Source organism: Ranitomeya variabilis, chromosome 6 (assembly GCF_051348905.1).
Source record: "Ranitomeya variabilis isolate aRanVar5 chromosome 6, aRanVar5.hap1, whole genome shotgun sequence".
NCBI lineage: Eukaryota > Metazoa > Chordata > Amphibia > Anura > Dendrobatidae > Ranitomeya > Ranitomeya variabilis.
The window spans coordinates 88,002,186-88,021,714 of NC_135237.1; the positions used below are offsets into that span (position 1 = coordinate 88,002,186).

General features: G+C 41.8%; 1 protein-coding gene across 5 annotated transcripts in view; it reads right to left on the reverse strand.

Annotated features, from left to right (window-relative positions):
• The window catches only part of HYCC1 (hyccin PI4KA lipid kinase complex subunit 1), a 118,242-nt gene that overhangs the window by 41,582 nt on the left and 57,131 nt on the right, over nucleotides 1–19,529 (reverse strand). For all 5 annotated transcript variants that reach the window (XR_013216820.1, XM_077268750.1, XM_077268747.1 and 2 more), the window contains 3 exons: nucleotides 16,314–16,493; nucleotides 5,719–5,799; nucleotides 2,756–2,871 (listed from right to left, as the gene is read on the reverse strand). Coding sequence is in view for 4 of the 5 variants with exons in the window: in XM_077268750.1 (XP_077124865.1) it covers nucleotides 2,756–2,871; nucleotides 5,719–5,799; nucleotides 16,314–16,493 (377 nt within the window). In the remaining variant the exon portion in view is untranslated. The remainder of the gene's footprint in view (nucleotides 1–2,755; nucleotides 2,872–5,718; nucleotides 5,800–16,313; nucleotides 16,494–19,529) is intronic.

Genomic DNA, 19,529 nt, shown 5'->3' on the forward strand with positions numbered 1-19,529 from the left:
GCTGAATTTCTAAGATGTCAAAACTAAATTCTACAAGCAAGGCATGGGTTTAATAAGGATGCAAGGGTCTGTATTCACACACCATTAGTTCGGGTTCTAACATCCTGATGACAGCTTCACTTTAACTTTGTATTTAAAAGGCAAATGAACAATAAAATGGTAAGGAAAGGTGTAAATCGCCTGTAAGTTATTGTGAGCTCCATGCATTTCATAGGACGCACTGGATTGCTAGTCCTCCATCTCTGAAGCGGCTCATGATATACAATTTAAAAAAAGACAATTTTTAAAGCAAACGATTTTAATCAAAGACGTCATATGTGTCAGATTTGTGTGGGTTTAGTGAATGAGCCTGGATTTATACAGAAAGTAACACGGCTTATAGGGAAATCCAGTCGTAATGATTTTGTTATAGATCATTAGTGATGAGCGAGTGTGCTCACATAAGGTGTGCTAATACAGTGTCTTCGGCGTGCTTGTAAATTATGCTCTAGTCACCATGGCTGAATGTCTCACGGCAGCTCGACAGCCACAATACGGGCCGGGATGACCTGTGTGTTAGGCAATCCCTGTATGTGTTGTGGCCATCGAACAGCCGTGAGACATGCAGCCGTGGGGACTAGAGCATAGTTTTCGAGCATGCCGAAGATACTCGTAACACAAGAGTGTGCTCGCTCATCACTAGTGGCACTGATGACGTCACTGGTCCAGGACATAATAGGTCATAGCTCCCCGGGAGAGGATTTAATTGTCCGATCTGTAGTGAGGGCCATCATTGACTTCCATAATCTGATGCCTTCATCTATACACTGTGTGCAGAATTATTAGGCAAGTTGTATTTTGATCACACGATACTTTTTATACATGTTGTCCTACTCCAAGCTGTTCAGGCCTAAGAGCCAACTACCAATTAAGTAAATCCGGTGATGTGCATCTCTGTAATGAGGAGCGGTGTTGTCTAATGACATCAAAACCCTGTATAAGGTGTGCTTAATTATTAGGCATCTTCCTTTCCTTTGGCACAATGGGTCAGAAGAGAGATTTGATGGGCTCTGATAAGTCCAAAATTGTGAGATGTCTTGCAGAGGGATGCAGCAGTCTTGAAATTGCCTAACTTTTAAAGCGTGATCACCAAACAATCAAGCGTTTCATGGCAAATAGCCAACAGCGTCGCAAGAAGCGTGTTGGGCAAAAAAGGCGCAAAATAACTGCCAATGAATTGAGGAACATCAGGCGTGAAGCTGCCAAGATGCCATTTGCCACCAGTTTTGCCATATTTCAGAGCTGCAACGTTACTGGAGTAACAGAAAGCACAAGGTGTGCGATGCTCAGGAACATGGCCAAGGTAAGGAAGGGTGTAAAACGACCACCTTTGAACAAGAAACATACGATAAAACGTCAAGACTGGGCCAAGAAATATCTTAAGACTGACTTTTCAAAGGTTTTATGGACTGATGAAATGAGAGTGACTCTTGATGGGCCAGATGGATGGGCCAGAGGCTGGATCAGTAAAGGGCAGAGAGCTCCACTCCGACGCCAGCAAGGTGGAGGTGGGGTACTGGTATCATCAAAGATGAACTTGTGGGACCTTTTCGGGTTGAGGATGGAGTGAAGCTCAACTCCCAGACCTACTGCCAGTTTCTGGAAGACAACTTCTTCAAGCAGTGGTACAGGAAGAAGTCGGTATCGTTCAAGAAAAACATCATTTTCATGCAGGACAATGCTCCATCACATGCCTCCAACTACTCCACAGTGTGGCTGGCCCGTAAATGTCTCAAAGAAGAAAAGATAATGACATGGCCCCCTTGTTCATCTGATCTGAACCCCATAGAGAACCTGTGGTCCCTCATAAAATGTGAGATCTACAGGGAGGGAAAACAGTCCACCTCTCGGGACAGTGTCTGGGAGGCTGTGGTGGCTGCTGCACGCAATGTTGATCGTAAACAGATCAAGCAACTGACAGAATCTATGGATGGAAGGCTGCTGAGTGTCATCATAAAGAAAGGTGGCTATATTGGTCACTTTTTGGGGATTTTGTTTTTGCATGTCAGAAATGTTTATTTCTAAATTTTGTGCAGTTATATTGGTTTACCTGGTGAAAATAAACAAGTGAGATGGGAATATATTTGTTTTTTTATTAAGTTGCCTAATAATTCTGCACAGTAATAGTTACCTGCACAAACAGATATCGCCTAACATAGCCAAATCTAAAAAAAACGCCACTCCAACTTCCAAAAATATTAAGCTTTGATATTTATGAGTCTTTTGGGTTGATTGAGAACATAGTTGTTGATCAATAATAAAAATAATCCTCTAAAATACAACTTGCCTACCTAATAATTCTGCACACAGTGTATAGAGCACTACAGCCCTGTGACAGAGCATTTTAAAGCTCATCTGTCACCAACCAGACTATGCACCTCAATGCAGGGACAGTATGATACGGAGACATAAGCACTAGCTAGAGGAGCGCGGAGCACGGAAAACCCCCAGAAGGGAAATGGCTAGTAATCCTATGCACACTAAGAGCTGGCTCATTGGTATATACATGCCTTTAGTGTGTGAACTGTGCAATTTGGTGGAAGTCATCGTGTTAGCACATTATTATGGACAGGTGATGTGACTTGGTATGGGCACTAATATTTGGCCTATATATATATTTTTCCAAGAACATCGCATGAAATATCTCATGTACGCAATATACGCTATACTTGGTAAGCCGCCATCAGGACATTATGCATTCAAACCTGTACTTTACCTGTTTTGCGCAGTTAACATTTCCCTTTGTGGATGAGGCCCGCTGTACACAACTCTGGAAAGCCCATGCTGGGATAAAGCCCCTTCAGTAAGCGCCATAGACCCTATACTGGATGGCTAGAGGGAAAAAAAAAAATAAAAAAACAACAACGCATGGTTAATATGTTTGGTACATAAGAAATTCAGAGTATAAAAAAAAATGAATGTGTATTTACAGGAGGTAAATAGAAGATGAGAAATGTCGTACTCTTTCTCCACAGATCTTTACAGCAGGGACAACATTGGTTCTTGTGTCTCTGAGGTAAATTACTACATGCTGGCTGCATGCAGCCGCCACTGGAGGGAGCCAGCGAGCTTACTGTATACTGGGTCAGTATAGAACAAGCAGCAGGAGGTTTCTGGTTTGCAGGTTTTATTTTGGTCTATAAAAGGTTTTTGTCAACTCTGTATCAAAAAAAGTTGTGCTATGAAAATATATTAAGAAATGACTAATTTGCAACCAAAATTCATAACGGTATTGAATGGAGCTGAAGACCATTGAAACGGACAACTCTACATACCAAAATTCCTTGCACCAATCTGATCTTTGTTATTAAGCAGAATTAGACAGAAATATTTGTAAATTGAAGTTTAGTTCAAAATGCTCACAGGTGCAGGGCTACATTAACACCAGCTTTCAGACACTCTGTTTGTCTGTTCCATATTAAGGAAAGGACAAACAATTAATGCCCACAACTAATCTGCTGGTCAACTAAACCAAAAATAAAAAAAAAAGTAGAGGGGCCCCATTGATTATTATTGGGTCAGTTTGGGTTCAACTAGGTGTCAATTTATAAAAATGGCCAAAATAAAAGCAGAATGTTTTTTACGCTCTAAAGCCTGAGATATAACAGAGCCCAATTAAACCCCCATAATAATCTATGGGAACCTTTGCTTCTGTTTTCTTTAGCTATGCTTTAGATACAAATCCCATTTATCTTTTCCCAAAAATGGAATGTGTGAACGCCGCCATACCCGTGTGTTACTGCAGCCTCTATATTTGGTTCAGTCTATGTACCATAAGGTAATGATATAAAATGAAGTCTAGAGATCCAAGCTCCCCGGTATCCCGGTGATCTGGACTATTGTGCTACGCTGTTTGCTGCCTATGGCCAGATAAGCTGCTTACCATTACAGCTTCATTTTGAAAAGAAAGAAAAATGACAATGGAAAATTTCACGCAGAATGAATCCCAGATATAAAAAAAAAAGAAAAGAAAAAAAAAAATTGCTACCAAAATAACATCACAGATCCCAACATGAAATCAGTCTCACGAGATAACAGAACTGATGGCAAGAAACCTCTCCCTTGTTTGTGCACATTGTGTCGGCACCAGTGTGGAAATTACTAATCCTGACGCAAAAGTGAACACTAAGAATGTGCCTATTTGTGAGAATGTACGGCTCAGTTCACACTTCTGTTTGTTCCTTTCAATCAGGTTTCCATTCCTCCTAAATGGTGATATTATACACAGTAAACTAAAGAAAAAAAAAATTATAAAGTTACTGCGATATGTCATAAAAACAATGTGAATCGATCCATGGGCATCCTTCCTCCTACACTTTAACTCCATTTCCAAGAAAATTACGTATACAGCTCTATAGCAAACAAGTGCCAGCGTCCGGCTCCCATTGTATAATCCCAGGCTGTAGTGGTATTGTGGCACACGTCTGGTCTGCACAAACCTATGAAATATGATTGGGCCAATATTAAGATTATTGCGAAGGCGCAGTTTCCACGATTCCATCTTCATTAATGCTCTTCTATGAACCATTCCTTAAAGAATAAATATGTAGATGGCCCAAGTATGTGCTAAAATATGGAAAACATGTCTTTATGGGGGCAGGGGAGTGGTGTTATTTACCTTATGGGCAATTCACAAGAGAGAAATTGGTCAGTCACCATCTTTTCCATGTAAATGAATAAATAAGTAGCCCTGATCTCAAAGTATTCCTTTAATGTTCCGGCCATGAAGTTGTGACTACTGAGAAGAGTTGAGATTTTTGGGTCCAATTTCTCTTCTGCTCAGTGTTGTCAGGGTATGGGGCATACAACATTTTAAACTCAGGTGAACCAAGTTGAAGACACTTCAGGAAACGGGTGTTTTTTTCCGTGTTTTTTAGTGTCTTTTGTGTTTCCTGAGCTTTTTCTAATTTTTTTTTTTTTTTTTTTTTTAAGCAAAAGCAATGGTAAAACGCTTAAAAAAAAATCTCCAGACATCTTTTAAGCTTTTCCGTTGACTTGCACTGTAAAGTATACAGCGCCAGAACAAAGAGCAGATCACTTCTTTTAGCGTTGTGGGTTTTTTTTTAGAAACCTGAAGTGGTTGAAAAACATTTTGAGATATGCATTTCGATACAGAAAACGACTTCCTTTAATAAGTTCGTTCATTGGAGCATTTTGGCGGCAAAACCCCCCTGAAAAAAAAAAACAAAACAAAAAAAAAACGCAGTCATGTACACATACCCCAAAAGAGATTTTTTTCCAAAAATTTTTCATTGGAACTTTTATAAAAGAAAAGGTTCACACCCACAAATCCTGGGGCCGCTTTAGTTTCCAAACGCATTTACAAAAATATGATCAGGAGTCTGTTCGGCTGATGAGGACGTTTATATTTTTCTCCTCCCCTGTGTGAATTCATGTCCCCATCATCGTAAGCTTCATAACCATCTTCAACTATGGCAAACATTTCTGTAGGGGTCGAAACTGATGAAGATGGCGATTTGCCTTCACACTAGATGTCCGAACAAAAAACTTGACCAAAATAAAAAAATAAAAACTCTTGGAGATCAAGTAACGGCAATTAAGCAGAAATATGGGAGGATTGACCATTTAATTGTCCCTTCCCAAGTCATAAATGAACATTAATCATAGGCACAAAATTACGCTGCAGCCTCCGTGACAGATAAGAGGCTCATATCCTACCTCATGGAATACGGAGGGCTTCGACAAGGATGGGATTGTGAAAGATAACACCCTGCTGTGCCCTTGTTCATCCATGATTTCCTGGAGAAAAAAAAAATATTTTTCAAATTTAAAATATTAAATATTAGTGGAACCAGTTCTGATAATAAATCAATTAAATCTCCACCTGCACCTGTCATCAAGCGTTATTTTACTGATATTTACCATCCTAATGTTATACAGATGGCCGTGCATCACACACAATATATTACAGTATATACAGTATATTACAAAAGTGAGTACACCCCTCACGTTTTTGTAAATATTTTATTGTATCTTTTCCTAGGACAACACTGAAGATCTGACAGCGATACAATGTAAAGTAGTCAGTGTACAGCTTGTATAAACAGTGTAAATTTGGTGTCCCCTCTAAATAAAGCAATACAAAGCCATTAATGTCTAAACTGCTGGCAACAAAAGTGAGTACGCCCCTAAGGAAAAATGGCCAAATGGTGCCAGTTAGCCATTTTCCCTCCCCGGTGTCATTTGACTCATTAGTGTTACAAGGTCTCAGGTGTGACTGGGAAGCAGGAGTGGTAAATTTGGTGTTATCGGTCTCACGCGCTCTCATACTGGTCACTGGAAATTTAACATGGCTCCTCATGGCAAAAAAACTCTCCGAGGATCTGAAAAAGAGAATTGCTGCTCTACATAAAGATGGCTGACGATATAAGAAGATTGCCAGCACCGAGCTGCAGCATGGTAACCAAGATCGTACACCGATTTAACAAGACCGATTCCACTCAGAACAAGCCTCGCCATGGTCCACCAAAGCGGTTGAGGGCATGTGCACAGCCTCTTATAAAGAAGTTGTCCTTACAAAGTAGACATATGAGCTACCAGAATTGCTGCAGAGGTTACAGGGGTGGGGTGTCAGCCTGTCAGTGATCAGACCATAAGCCACTGAAATTTGTCTTCTTGCAAACACATTTTTTGCTTCTCTCTCAGCTTCGCTGTATAGCAGCCCTGTCTGCCTGTGATATTGAAGATGGAGCTGAGAGGAAACTGCAGATGTGTCAGGTATAATAGCACACGTCACGGGGAGACTAGGTAGGCTAAGGCTGGTTACCCGGGCCCCTGCGATATCACTCAGACTAGGGAAAACCCTGTCTGTCCCTCTCCCAGAATTTACACTGATGGTGTGCTTGTCTGGGCCGCCAGGCCTGGCCCTGACTCCTGTTTCAGCCCTATGCTGAAACCACCACCCGCCACCCAGTGAATAGACCACACACCAACCCCCACAGAAAGCACAGACAGGGAAAACTAAAAAACGCACCACGCCGCAGACACACAGGAAAACACAATAATGTGCCCAGGGCAAAACAAATACAAAAATAGGAAGAAGAAATATAACAAAAGATAATACACCACCAGATACGATATTTCTTCTCCAAGACCACCAGTCCAGACCGGAATCACTAGGCACAAGCTATAATCGGCGACGCCCAAAGTCCAGCAATACTATTTAAAGGCCGTGGGCGTGACCCAGCCTCCAACCCGAGTACCAGCTAGATTAACCCTGGGCAACCTGGATAAAAATCTAGCCGGCGCCACTGAGCGTATAGTGGACGAATGTGGAATTACCGCTGTCTGTCAGACGCCCTAGTGTAAATAGCGTCCGACATGACAACACAGCTCTGCAGCGAGATCAGGAGAGCAGAGAGCGGCCATTACACATCACACTGGTAACACCTCCTTATATTTAAAAGAAGCTCTGGAGACAGAGTTATCTCCACGCACTATCCTCCCCATAGCCTGGAAGAGGTAATTTATATAAAGTGATAAAAGACAATTTATCAACAACAAGTCATCTGATAGGAGACACACAGAGGACTTTTTTTTCTTTTTTCAGCAGTCTATAACCTGTAAATCCATATTAATAGTTTAGATAGGTCAAATGTGGTGACAGATTCCCTATAAAGGGTTGCTCCAATGCTTTTATACAATGGCCGTTACTTAAAGATCAAAGATCCTAGAACGAAGATGGGAATAACCTATCAACAGTTTTTTATTTAAACATTATTTTTATGTGGCCATGGTGTCGAACCAGATACAAAGAGGATGAAAAACAGAATCCACTGAAGACGGACTGCCATTCCCTCATTTGATGTAACATATCGAACATGTAGGAATCTGAACAATCATATCTTCCATTTAAAAGGCACGTACATACATAAAAAGAAAAAAGGATTTATGATTTAGAGTTTGGCCTTGGGCAGTTTTTGCTTCTTGGACCAACACTGACTGAAGCCATGAATATTTTTTGTTGTGCATTCTTGGTGCATATCAGATGCAAAATCTGCAAGTATTATAAATATTCACAGGGGAAAATATGTGAAATATGAACTAACGTTAATGGGTAGCGTCAGGTTTTCGAGTAATTTGGCCTATCCTAGTATTTTTCGTTATTCATGCAGTGCAAAAATAAAAATCAATTAAAGTCTGAAAATGCTCTGATGTGGCTTCCTTCTACAATGGAGGAAGGTATGACTCAATGTGAACAGACTGTTACCAGATCCTTTCCCTTCAACTAAGACTATATTTTGGTGTCATCGCAGGAAACCTTACACTAAGAATACAAAAAAAGTAACAACTGAAGACAAATGCAGCCCTGCAGGGAACCCCTATCATTTACTGCAACATATATTTATTAACCCCACAATTCTACACCTCCCCCACAAGTAACTCCTAGTGCATGATCCAACAATGGCATCATAATTACCTTCATTACAGCTTCAAATTGCATCTACATTTAGCAAATCAATTAAATCAAGTTTTTTTTATTTTCTATTAAGAGAAATAAAAGACGAGAAATAAAAGACGAGCAAAAAGCAACGTATTCTCTTATTTTAGATTACATAGTAGCGGCTTTTAAAGTGAAAAGGTGATTTTTTTTATACTTTATTCAGACACTTAGTGGGTGACAAGACCTCCTTTATTCACCCTTTACACTTTATTTCCAACATAACGTTCCCATCTTTCCTTTGGAATTTGTAAATCACACTGCTATGGGTGCGATACCAGCAAAATGCAGGGATGAATGACAGCGATCCTAGACTAGTCCGGGAACAACAGTGCTGGGATTAAACATTGCTTTTCCAGAGATTACAATAACAGCTTTTTTTTTTTTTTTATAATAAAAGCATGATTAAAAACATTATTCGAGTGCCTGATAAAGCTCTCCTCTTACTTTACAAGGGGAAATCTCAACAGGTTCCCTTCAAAATCAATCAGAATAGTCGTTTTGTAGGAAACATTTTTAAGAACGCATTACATTTCTGGACATTTTATTTTGTTTATTTGCCACATTTTGAACTAACTTTTGTGGTGTTTTCTCAGTTTTGCTTTTTCTACCACATCCTGAAAGGTTCTTGAGCAGCATAGTATTGATAACATTTTCAACTTTCATGCCAAAGTGTTTGGAGATAGTCTACTATGCTTTAGACTGCTTGTAGTTGGTAACAATACAACGTCTCATGGTCTTCTATATCAAACAATGAGTTCCAAGCAGTCTCACTAAACATTTTATTATAGGACAGACCTGGACTGCAGCCCACGGGCCACATCTTGACTTTTAGAAGTTCTTGACCAGACCAAATCTGCCACCTGGTGTCTCGATTTCTATAATATCTACATTCCCAGGATGCATATACAGTTGTACAGCATGGTTGAACAAAAAGCAGTCGGCTCCTTCTTCCATCATTCAGTCTAGGCATCGGAGTTTCAGCACAGCAGGCGATGATGTCACTAGAACAAACCTACTGGGCTGAGCCGCAATCCACAATGCAGAGTTGTGAGTCAGGGAACAGGGCTAGGCAAGTAGGTTTTTTTTTTTATTTCTTCTTAGTCAGTACTTATGGAGGGGAAATTGTAGGGCCATCATACTGTGCGTAAGTTGGCTGTGGGGCCATCATACTGTGCGTAAGTTGGCTGTGGGGCCATCATACTGTGCGTAAGTTGGCTGTGGGGCCATCATACTGTGCGTAAGTTGGCTGTGGGGGCCATCATACTGAGCGTAGGCTGGCTGTAGGGGCCATCATAGGTTGGCTGTGGGGCCATCATACTGTGCATAGGCTGGCTGTGGGGGCCATCATACTGAGCGTAGGCTGGCTGTAGGGGCCATCATAGGTTGGCTGTGGGGCCATCATACTGTGCATAGGTTGGCTGTGGGGCCATCATACTGTGTGTAGGTTGGCTGTAGGGCCATCATACTGTGCATAGGTTGGCTGTGGGGGCCATCATACTGAGCGTAGGCTGGCTGTAGGGGCCATCATACTGAGCGTAGGCTGGCTGTAGGGGCCATCATACTGATCGTAGGCTGGCTGTAGGGGCCATCATACTGAGCGTAGGCTGGCTGTAGGGGCCATCATACTGAGCGTAGGCTGGCTGTAGGGGCCATCATACTGAGCGTAGGCTGGCTGTAGGGGCCATCATACTGAGCGTAGGCTAGCTGTGGGGGCCATCATACTGAGCGTAGGCTGGCTGTAGGGGCCATCATAGGTTGGCTGTGGGGCCATCATACTGTGCATAGGTTGGCTGTGGGGCCATCATACTGTGCATAGGTTGGCTGTGGGGCCATCATACTGTGTGTAGGTTGGCTGTAGGGCCATCATACTGTGCGTAGGTTGGCTGTGGGGGCCATCATACTGAGCGTAGGCTGGCTGTAGGGGCCATCATACTGAGCGTAGGCTGGCTGTAGGGGCCATCATACTGAGCGTAGGCTGGCTGTAGGGGCCATCATACTGAGCGTAGGCTGGCTGTAGGGGCCATCATACTAAGCGTAGGCTGGCTGTAGGGGCCATCATAGGTTGGCTGTGGGGCCATCATACTGTGCATAGGTTGGCTGTGGGGCCATCATAGTGTGCATAGGTTGGCTGTGGGGCCATCATACTGTGCGTAGGTTGGCTGTGGGGGCCATCATACTGAGCGTAGGCTGGCTGTGAGGGCCATCATACTGAGCATAGGCTGGCTGTAGGGGCCATCATAGGTTGGCTGTGGGGCCATCATACTGTGCAAAGGTTGGCTGTGGGGCCATCACACTATGCATAGGGTGGCTGTGGGGCCATCACACTATGCATAGGCTGGCTGTGGGGGGCCATTATATTGTGCATAGGCTGGCTGTGAAGTCATCATACTGTGCATAGGCTGGCTTTGGGGGCCATCATACAGTGTGTTATCTGGCTGTGGGGGGCCCTGGGGGCTTCATGCTGTGTGTGAGGGGCAGTGAGGACATCATAATGTGTGTGGGGGCAGTATGTGTATCAGTGATTGGAGAGCTGTGGGGGCATCACATTATGTGTGGAATACATACATACACAGGTGGTCTATAGTAACATGCATTAACAGTAGAAGTTAGTCAACATACTTAATTCTATTCAATAATATGTGGCAAAATTAAAATACAAGTATGCAAAATTAATTTCAGCATGTTGGATAGGTCATCCACCAAAGTCATGGTCTCTCACGTGGCTCCTTGGGAAAATTAATTGCCCACCTCTGTTCTTGGACATGTTACCCAGTTAATATTCCAGGGTGTCAGTCAATAATGTAAACCACAAAAATATAATTAGGATTATACACATTTTATATCACCTATAAGAACCCTTTACATGACACTTGAATACTTAAATACTCGTAATTTGATGTCCTATAAGATGTCCAATATGTCGAAGGTTGGAGTGTTGTGCACTTTGGTTTAATTTGGGTTGAAAAGCAGACGTCGAGGTCCAAGAGGCCTGGGGGCCACCACTTAAAACTTTTCCCAACGCCCCATGATGTGTTGCGTTGCTCTATTTTTGTCTTCCAATAAACCAGAAAATCTGAGGAAGCCCATCAAAATGGATTTTACCACTGCAAAGTTGATATACTTTTGAAAGTTGAACCCCCCTACCATCACTAGAATTTGGGCATCCACTCACTGATCTTTGGTTAAGGAAATCTGGAGTGGCCTCCTAACGTAGTCCATCTGTTCACAGCTGCCAGACGATGGATGCACTTGGTTGCATTACACCCATCATATAGAACAACCGTGGGATTTCAGCAGAGTAGTGCTGCACCTGCCGGTAGCCCACCAGTGCACTAAATTTACAGTGGAGGAAGATTACTCTTGACTCTCACGCTCATCTGGGAGTCTAGAAGTCTACAGATGCGAACAGAGAATGTCCTGTATATTAAGCTACAAATCAGGCTTCCCAGCTTGTAAGCATGATTGTTAGCATTTCTAATGTAAGCAGGGCGCCCCAGGGGACACCGTAGTCAGCTGTGCCGACAGATTCCTGGAAAGACAGAAGCATGAAGCTATAAGCTGTAGCTTCCCGACACCGAACTAATGACACAAAACCAAGAAGGGCAAGAAGAGTCATTTTTCTTATTGTTTTACTGAGCGAATATGGTAGGTACAGGCACCAGTTAGGCATTATCCCCCATGTTCTCTTGAGCATCTTCTGTAGATGATGCGATAGAACAACGCTTTATAGGACAGGTATTCTGCATCACAAGCACCAATAAGTTAGCAAACATAGGTGTCCAAATTGTGACCGGCCTCGGTGAATAATTGGCTGATGGGGCATTTCCACAGTGTCTAGGACAAGACCAGAAAGCAGAGACCACGCGAGGCCATATTTTTATTTATTCCATTAACCAGTCAGAATTTTTACAGCAATACCTTTTAAACTCTGCTTTATCAGAGAGCCTGGGTATAGTTGCACTCATATTTTCTCATAATACTGTAGATCTAGGCGAGGAGCTCATTCTTCTTTTTTAGTTTATGACTCCACCATACTAGATATAAAGAAAATCCCTGAAAAGATCATACACTCTAAACAGGAATACACAGTGTGCACAGTGTGCACAATTATTTGACCATATCAGTATTTTTATGCAGATTTTCCATCTCCGCGCAGTATACACTTGAGTGCTTACTTAGATGAAGCAGATCAGGGGATGTGTATGTGTGTAATGAGGAAGGATGTGGCTTTCACATTGCGTTCATGCACCTGTTCTCTGGCCCTGTCGGCGCTTGCATCCAAGTGCCCCGCAAAATGGGATTTGCGCATATGGAGCCGACAGAGGGAACGTTTTTGTTGTTGTGCATCAATTTAAGGAGTGTACACACCTACTGGAGGCTGACACCCAGATGTAGTACACTAGTCTAAAGGCCAGGTCTTCAAACTAACAGGGTGTATATACATTACACAGGGTATACAGCAGGGTGTATACACACTGTTGCAGACATACAAGTAGCACTGGAGTGAGAGCGGTGTCTGCAGCAGTGTGCACAGGAGCAGTGTGAGCTCTGCTGCATGGAAGACCAAGCCTTGCCCACCCAGCCTGCAAGCCTCGCCCACCCACCAAGCCTCACCCACCCAACAAACCCATGCACCCACCCATCCCACAAGCCCCATCAAAAGCACCATCCACCCACCCCACAAGCCCCACCCAATCATCAGTTTCCAAAGCCAGGAACCCAGAGAGACATCACAGGAAATCAGTATTTTCAGGGAACCATCTCCATGTACAGACGGATTTGAAAAAGCAAGGTACCGTATTTAGTAAAGTGCTTAATTATATAGGTTCACATGAAACGGACTTGTAAAGTAGTGGCCAAGCCGTTTACGTGTAATCTGTCTCAAGTGGCAGACATCCCAAGATAGATTACAGTAAGCAGGGGTGAGATATACACCGGAGAGCAGGAGCAGAGACACTGTATACAGGTAAGAGACTCTTGATAAGAGAAGGGAACGTTACACACAGCATATCGGGGCGAGAACTTCCTGAACAGACAGTAAATGGAGTCCGTAGCCACCTTCTCTGAATGAGCCCTCGCACTACGTGCAGCATGCTCTGCATCTCTAATCTGCTCTCTGTGGTAGACATCACATCTCCAGTGAAACGTAGGAACATCACCCTTAGGCGGCAGAAGTGGAATAAATGTCCTCTAAGGAAGGACATGAGTATTGTCACATTCATTTAAATAAAAGACATATCAAGTAAAGCAGTTCACTGCCGGCCCTTCTCCTCTGTGCTTATTTTACTAAAGCATTTTTTTTAACTCTTCACAGTAGAAAGATGACATCTACCATTCAGAGAAAAGAACTTATGCTGAGGAGTTTGTCTTCGTACCATAACTATCTATTTTCCTCACTTAAATAGCGCCATTAATTCCACAGCGCTTTACAGACATTATCATCGCTGTCCCCATTGGGGCTCACAGTCTAGATTCCCTATGTGGGGGGAAACCGGAGAACCCGGAGGAAACCCACGCAAACACGGGGAGAACATACAAACTCCTTGCAGATGTTGTCCCTGGTGCGATTTGAACCCAGGACCCAAATGCTACAAGGGACAGTGCTAACCACTGAGCCACCATGATTACAAATATTAAATCATTTTTACAGATCTCATTGGTTGAAGCAATCTGCTTCTCATCAAAAATGTCAACAGGAGTGAATACAATTATTTTGATGTTATTTGTGGTGCTGTCAATTCTAGATGAGGAGTCGTTTCACAGACGTACGTCCAAATAACCTCTGGTATTCATTAATACTGCTGGAAATAAGTTATCATTGTGAGTCTTTAACAATAATTTTTTTAGATTGTGGTCTTGTAATAGCACCACAAAAGAAGAGAATTGCTTTCTCTCAGTTTTATGCCCTCTTCTGCTGTCAATCTTCTCTGCCGAGGTCTGGACTGAAGACAATGGGCATAGCAGTCACCGTTTACCCCATACTAGGGTTTATATGCCCACAATCATACTAACAGGTGAAACTTTTTTTTCTACATTTCTCTGAGCTTTCTTTACCTTTCTAAACCAGGTATCATCCTTGTCCCATTTTTGCCTTAAGCATCCATCATTTAAATCTTAGAGTTACTCAATTACAAAAGAAGAAAAAACACACTTGGCCAAAGTGTCTGGATCTATTACAAAACCAGCATCTGCGTTACCAATTTTCAGTTTCTGTTACTGTAAAAGTAACTAAACATTAGACATTTCTTATAAATATACATATTTTTAGGCTCTTAAATTCTCTGCAGATCAGAGGAAAGACTTTAGACTATCCACTGAATAAGTACTACACTCAGGTCTGACTCCCGAGCTGAGCACTTCTTAGCAATCATGAAGGTCTCAGGACCCAGACCTCCACAGATCAATAAAAAAAAAAAGTATATATGGTAAATTATATATACCTCCTTAAGTTTAGTTACTCCATAGCGGGCTTGTCTGATTTATGAAACGGTTTTCCAAATTAGGGCATCTGGAGATGGAGTATGTGCACACAAACACTTTTTCCAAGTTTTAGGAGCAGAAACTTAGTCTTTCAGGAGTTTTTTTAGATTTGGAAAGTTTCTAACCGGTTCTTGCTTCAAAAACACCACGAAAAACTCCATATGCACATAGACTTAGGTCAAATTACCACGATGAGTCTTTGATGCTGTGTATTTTAACTGTGATTTATAGAAATCTCACTCTCGTATGCCTTTCTGTGGTGTGCTTCCATTGTGAAGAAATGGGTAATGTTGGAGGATCGAAAGATTTAGTGTTCAGCCAAGGAAACTTTGTGCAGTAGATGAACGACACATCATTCCTACATCCCCTTGAAATCAGATGTCCAGCAGTGCCATCAGCTCAGAAATGGCAGCAATTAGTGTAACTAGCTACACCCATATGTATTAAGTGAGGTCTAACCAGACGTGGCTTTCAAAGAAGATTTATGCCCAAATAGCCATACCAAACAAAACCAAGCAAATTAACTGTACATGATAGCAGAAACTGGGTGCAGAAAAATTGCAGCAGGTGGTCTGGACTGCGTAGTCACAATGTGAAATATCTAGCACTCAGAGAAGGCAGTTTGTTTGCGGAGAGCGGTGCAATAATAAGGGTCTGTAGGCAACAGTGAAGCATGGTGGAGGATCCTTGCAAGTTTGGGGCTGCATTTCAGCAACTGGAGTGAGGTAATTGGTCAGGATTAATGGTGTCGTCAATGCTTAGAAAAATCAGGCATATACTCATATTCCTCATACAATAAGCTTAGGGAGGTGTCTGATTGGCTGTATGTTTGGGGTTGTTGTCCTGCTGCAGAATAAACTTGGAGCCAATCATCTTCTAAAGAAAAACAAGGAGTCCTGGAAGTGATGATATGGCCCCCATAGAGCCCTAATCTCTTCATCATTAAATCTGTGAGGGATTACATTAAGAGACAGAAGGATTTGTACAAGCCTACAGTCACCGAAGATCTTCTGTTGATTCTTCAAGACGTTTGAACTTGGCAGGAAGATTGTTCCATTCAAAAACTGTATGTGAATGGACCTAGAAAAATGAAGCTCGGGTGCTGTTTTGAAGGCAGAGGGCGGTCACAATAGAAATTGATCTCTTTTAGAATTCCCTTTTGTTCATTCACTTTGCATTTAGTAAATGGATAACAGTGCAGGGTAAAACTCAGGAAGGACCAAATAAATGTACAGTGCTTTGTTGTTACCAGATTAAGGATATTTAGGACTTTATAATGACATTTTATTTATTTTAAAGAATAGAAATCTGTAAATTAGCAGACACTAACCAAATTGTAGATGCTCAGGAGAAGCGCCTCGATACATCCACTGCTCTGGAGGTCCCTGCTGGTAGACACTGACAAGTAACACCATATTAGTTCTGGAAGGAACTGAAGCGTAAATGTCCTCAGGTTCTTCTCTTTGCTTCGATAGAACTCAAAGAGCTGGTGGCAGACAGGTTCTAGCAGCTGCAAACAGAAAACGAAAGTCACCTCAGGAGGAGTCACACTTGTGGATGGGCAAAACAACACAAAACATATAAAATACTAACTAAGGATATTACAGGCATGTCCAGGTACAGGTGTACGGGAGCGTGGATATGTTCAAGGAGATGAAAGCAATGTAAGACTGCTATCCAAGGAGTGTGTGCATGTGTTTTACTTGTATTCTTTTTAGTGGCGTTTGCTTGTACACATGCTGATCTAATGCACACAAAAGTGGCTCATCATTAGGCCAGCATTTGTCAGGGACACAACTTCGAACAACTGATTATCATGTAGTGATCTAAGTGCTGCATTATATGGATGTTGCCATAAGGCTGTAATAAGGATGCTTAAAGAAAACCTTTTCAGGTAAGTGCACATGATGTCTTGTAGACGCCAACACAGCAGCCAAGTTTCCCCATATGAAGCAGTTTTAAGAAAACATGGGCGGTAATTTTCCCGAGGTGGGTCTGCCACTGGATTTGCCCTTGTTCTTGCGGCAGCTCCGCTGCCAGCAGTTCTCACGCCATACTGTTAGGTATAGAAAGCAGGTAGCTTCCCAGCAGATGCCGCCCGTAGAATGAGCATGTCGCTTCTTTTAACTACTTCAGGTTTTATGAACCCTTAAGTGGGTAAAAGACATGACAGAAGACGCAACCCATGCACAGTAATGTCGTTTTGTTGACATCGCTGTGAATTATATTAATTTCATGAGGAGCTTTTGCGCCATATGCACATAGTTTACTGTGTCCCTCCTACATTGGAGATTGCTCCACCAGTTCAGTTTTTCCTTTACCCCACTATTTCAAAGTTATGTCCCCCCAGTAATAAAGTTCCTACAACCAACTGGACATAAACCACAGGACCCTGGCAGAACTTTAAAATGGTGGGTTTACAAAAGAAATAGAAAAATTGTTCTAGAATAATTGATCCAGCACTAGTGAAAACGTTATGCAGTGCAAGAAAAATCCAGGGAAAAAGTCCACTCTAAAATTGGCCATCATCAGTTATATAGTACATTGGTATTTTTAGCCCTGACCCTTCTCTCATGAATGAGAAAACACTAAGGGCCAGATTCATCAAGACCGGCACTGGTCACCTGGTCTTGATGAGGCGGCATACCGAGTCAGACACTTCCGATTCATGGAGAGGAGCACGTCACTTCATAAATCTGGTGTCAGCCTCTGCGCTACACCAGAAATCTAACTACAGTCACGTACTGAAGTGAGATTTCTGGAGTAGGAAACGACATGTCATGACTTAGACGAGCTGTAGTGTCACACCCACACCGCGCCTTCGTCACGCCCATTTCGGCAAATCTGTGGGAAACTAGCGTGAAATTGGGGCCTTTATTTATAGCAAGTGAGACTGTTTCCTAATCCCCACACATCAACTGGGGTGTTGAGACCTAAGATTTGAAGACTGACTGGAACCGCAGCAATCGAATTGTCAAAGGTCCTTATTTAATGGAATAGTCGCTCTCAAATGCATGGGGCAATCTACACGAAGAGGAGTCCTATGCTTGCTTATTTATTTTAATTAGAGCATTTACCAGGAAGTCCTATTAGGGAGTCATCGGTGAGTGGGGGCTGCCATATCAAATTTTAGGGTGCCAACCTCCTTGGTCATGCAGGGGCCAGCTGTTTAGGGGCATAATAGGGACCTGGTAGATTAGGGGTTCCCTTGGGCACCTAGTTATGTGTATTTACAGCTGTTTTACTGTCTTTGTACAGATTTTGATTGTTCGACCTTTACGTCTCCGATTATTGACAAGACTGGAAATGGTGGTTACCAATCAATCATTTGTGTCCTAGTGTTATGCTATATGTATACCTCTTCTAAGTTTTTAAAGCATATTTAATAAAATCAATGTTTTATTTATCAAATCGGGTCATTACGGTGTCAACCTTAATTCATAGCCATGTTAGCCAATTTACTAGAGAATTCCATAATGAGCAACAGTCTAACCCACTAGTAACCTGCAGTCCAGACTGTGAAAATTCAAGCAGTCGGATGAAGCTCATCTTATGAAGGAACAGCTATATAATGAGGAACCAGAAGATGATACAAGAAATCAGTGGAGTAGAGACAAGTATTAGAGGCTGTATTATTTTTGTATAGTATGCTATTATACGGTCACTGTGTTAACACTTTTTTCTTTTTTTAAAAAGCACCCAAAATGCTTATTTTTTTAAAATTATGATTCATATGCATTTTGTATTATTAACGCCAAATGTATATTTCATGCTAAAAGGTGACCAAACTATGGTTCCTTAATCCATACGGTTAGGAGTACCCCCAAACACACAGTAGCAAGGCGAGGTGTTCCACCAACTTCTTTTAGAAACAATTGGGAAATTGGATTCAGGTGTTGTTGGTTTGAAACATTTGACCAAAAGGTTAAAAACTCTACAATGTTCTGAGGTTTGTTTCTTGTTAAAAATGAAAAAAAGTTTCTCCATAAAAATTACAATTTTTCCTAAAAATAAAAAATGGGATATATGGTCCAATGGGTAGAAGACCTAGAATTTATGATGTCTTGTGATAATTGGTACCATTATTAGCAACCAAACCTCACTTACTAAACATCCCTTAAAATATTACAGAGAGCCATGCCATACCATGTTCCTACAAAGCTACATAAAATATATCCCAATGTAACAGATTGATGCTTCAGGGGATGCAGTATGCCTGGAGATATGAAACATTTGGTGGAGTGTCCACAAGTGAAAGCAATTTGGCACAATGTTAAAGTTTTAATTAATAAGATAATAAGATAACAGGTAGATTCATCCAAACTGACCCTACGGTTCTGCTTTTCGGAAATAAACCTATAAAGTATTACTAATAAAACCATAAAAGTTAATAAATTACGTGGCTTCACGAATACATATTGCTTCTAAATGGAAGACCTTAGTACTATCTTTACCTGACAATAAAACTAAAATAAATGCATTTGTTTTATACGAATGTATCGAAGCTACAAGGACTGATACTTTTGAGCTTTTCTTCAATTTCTGG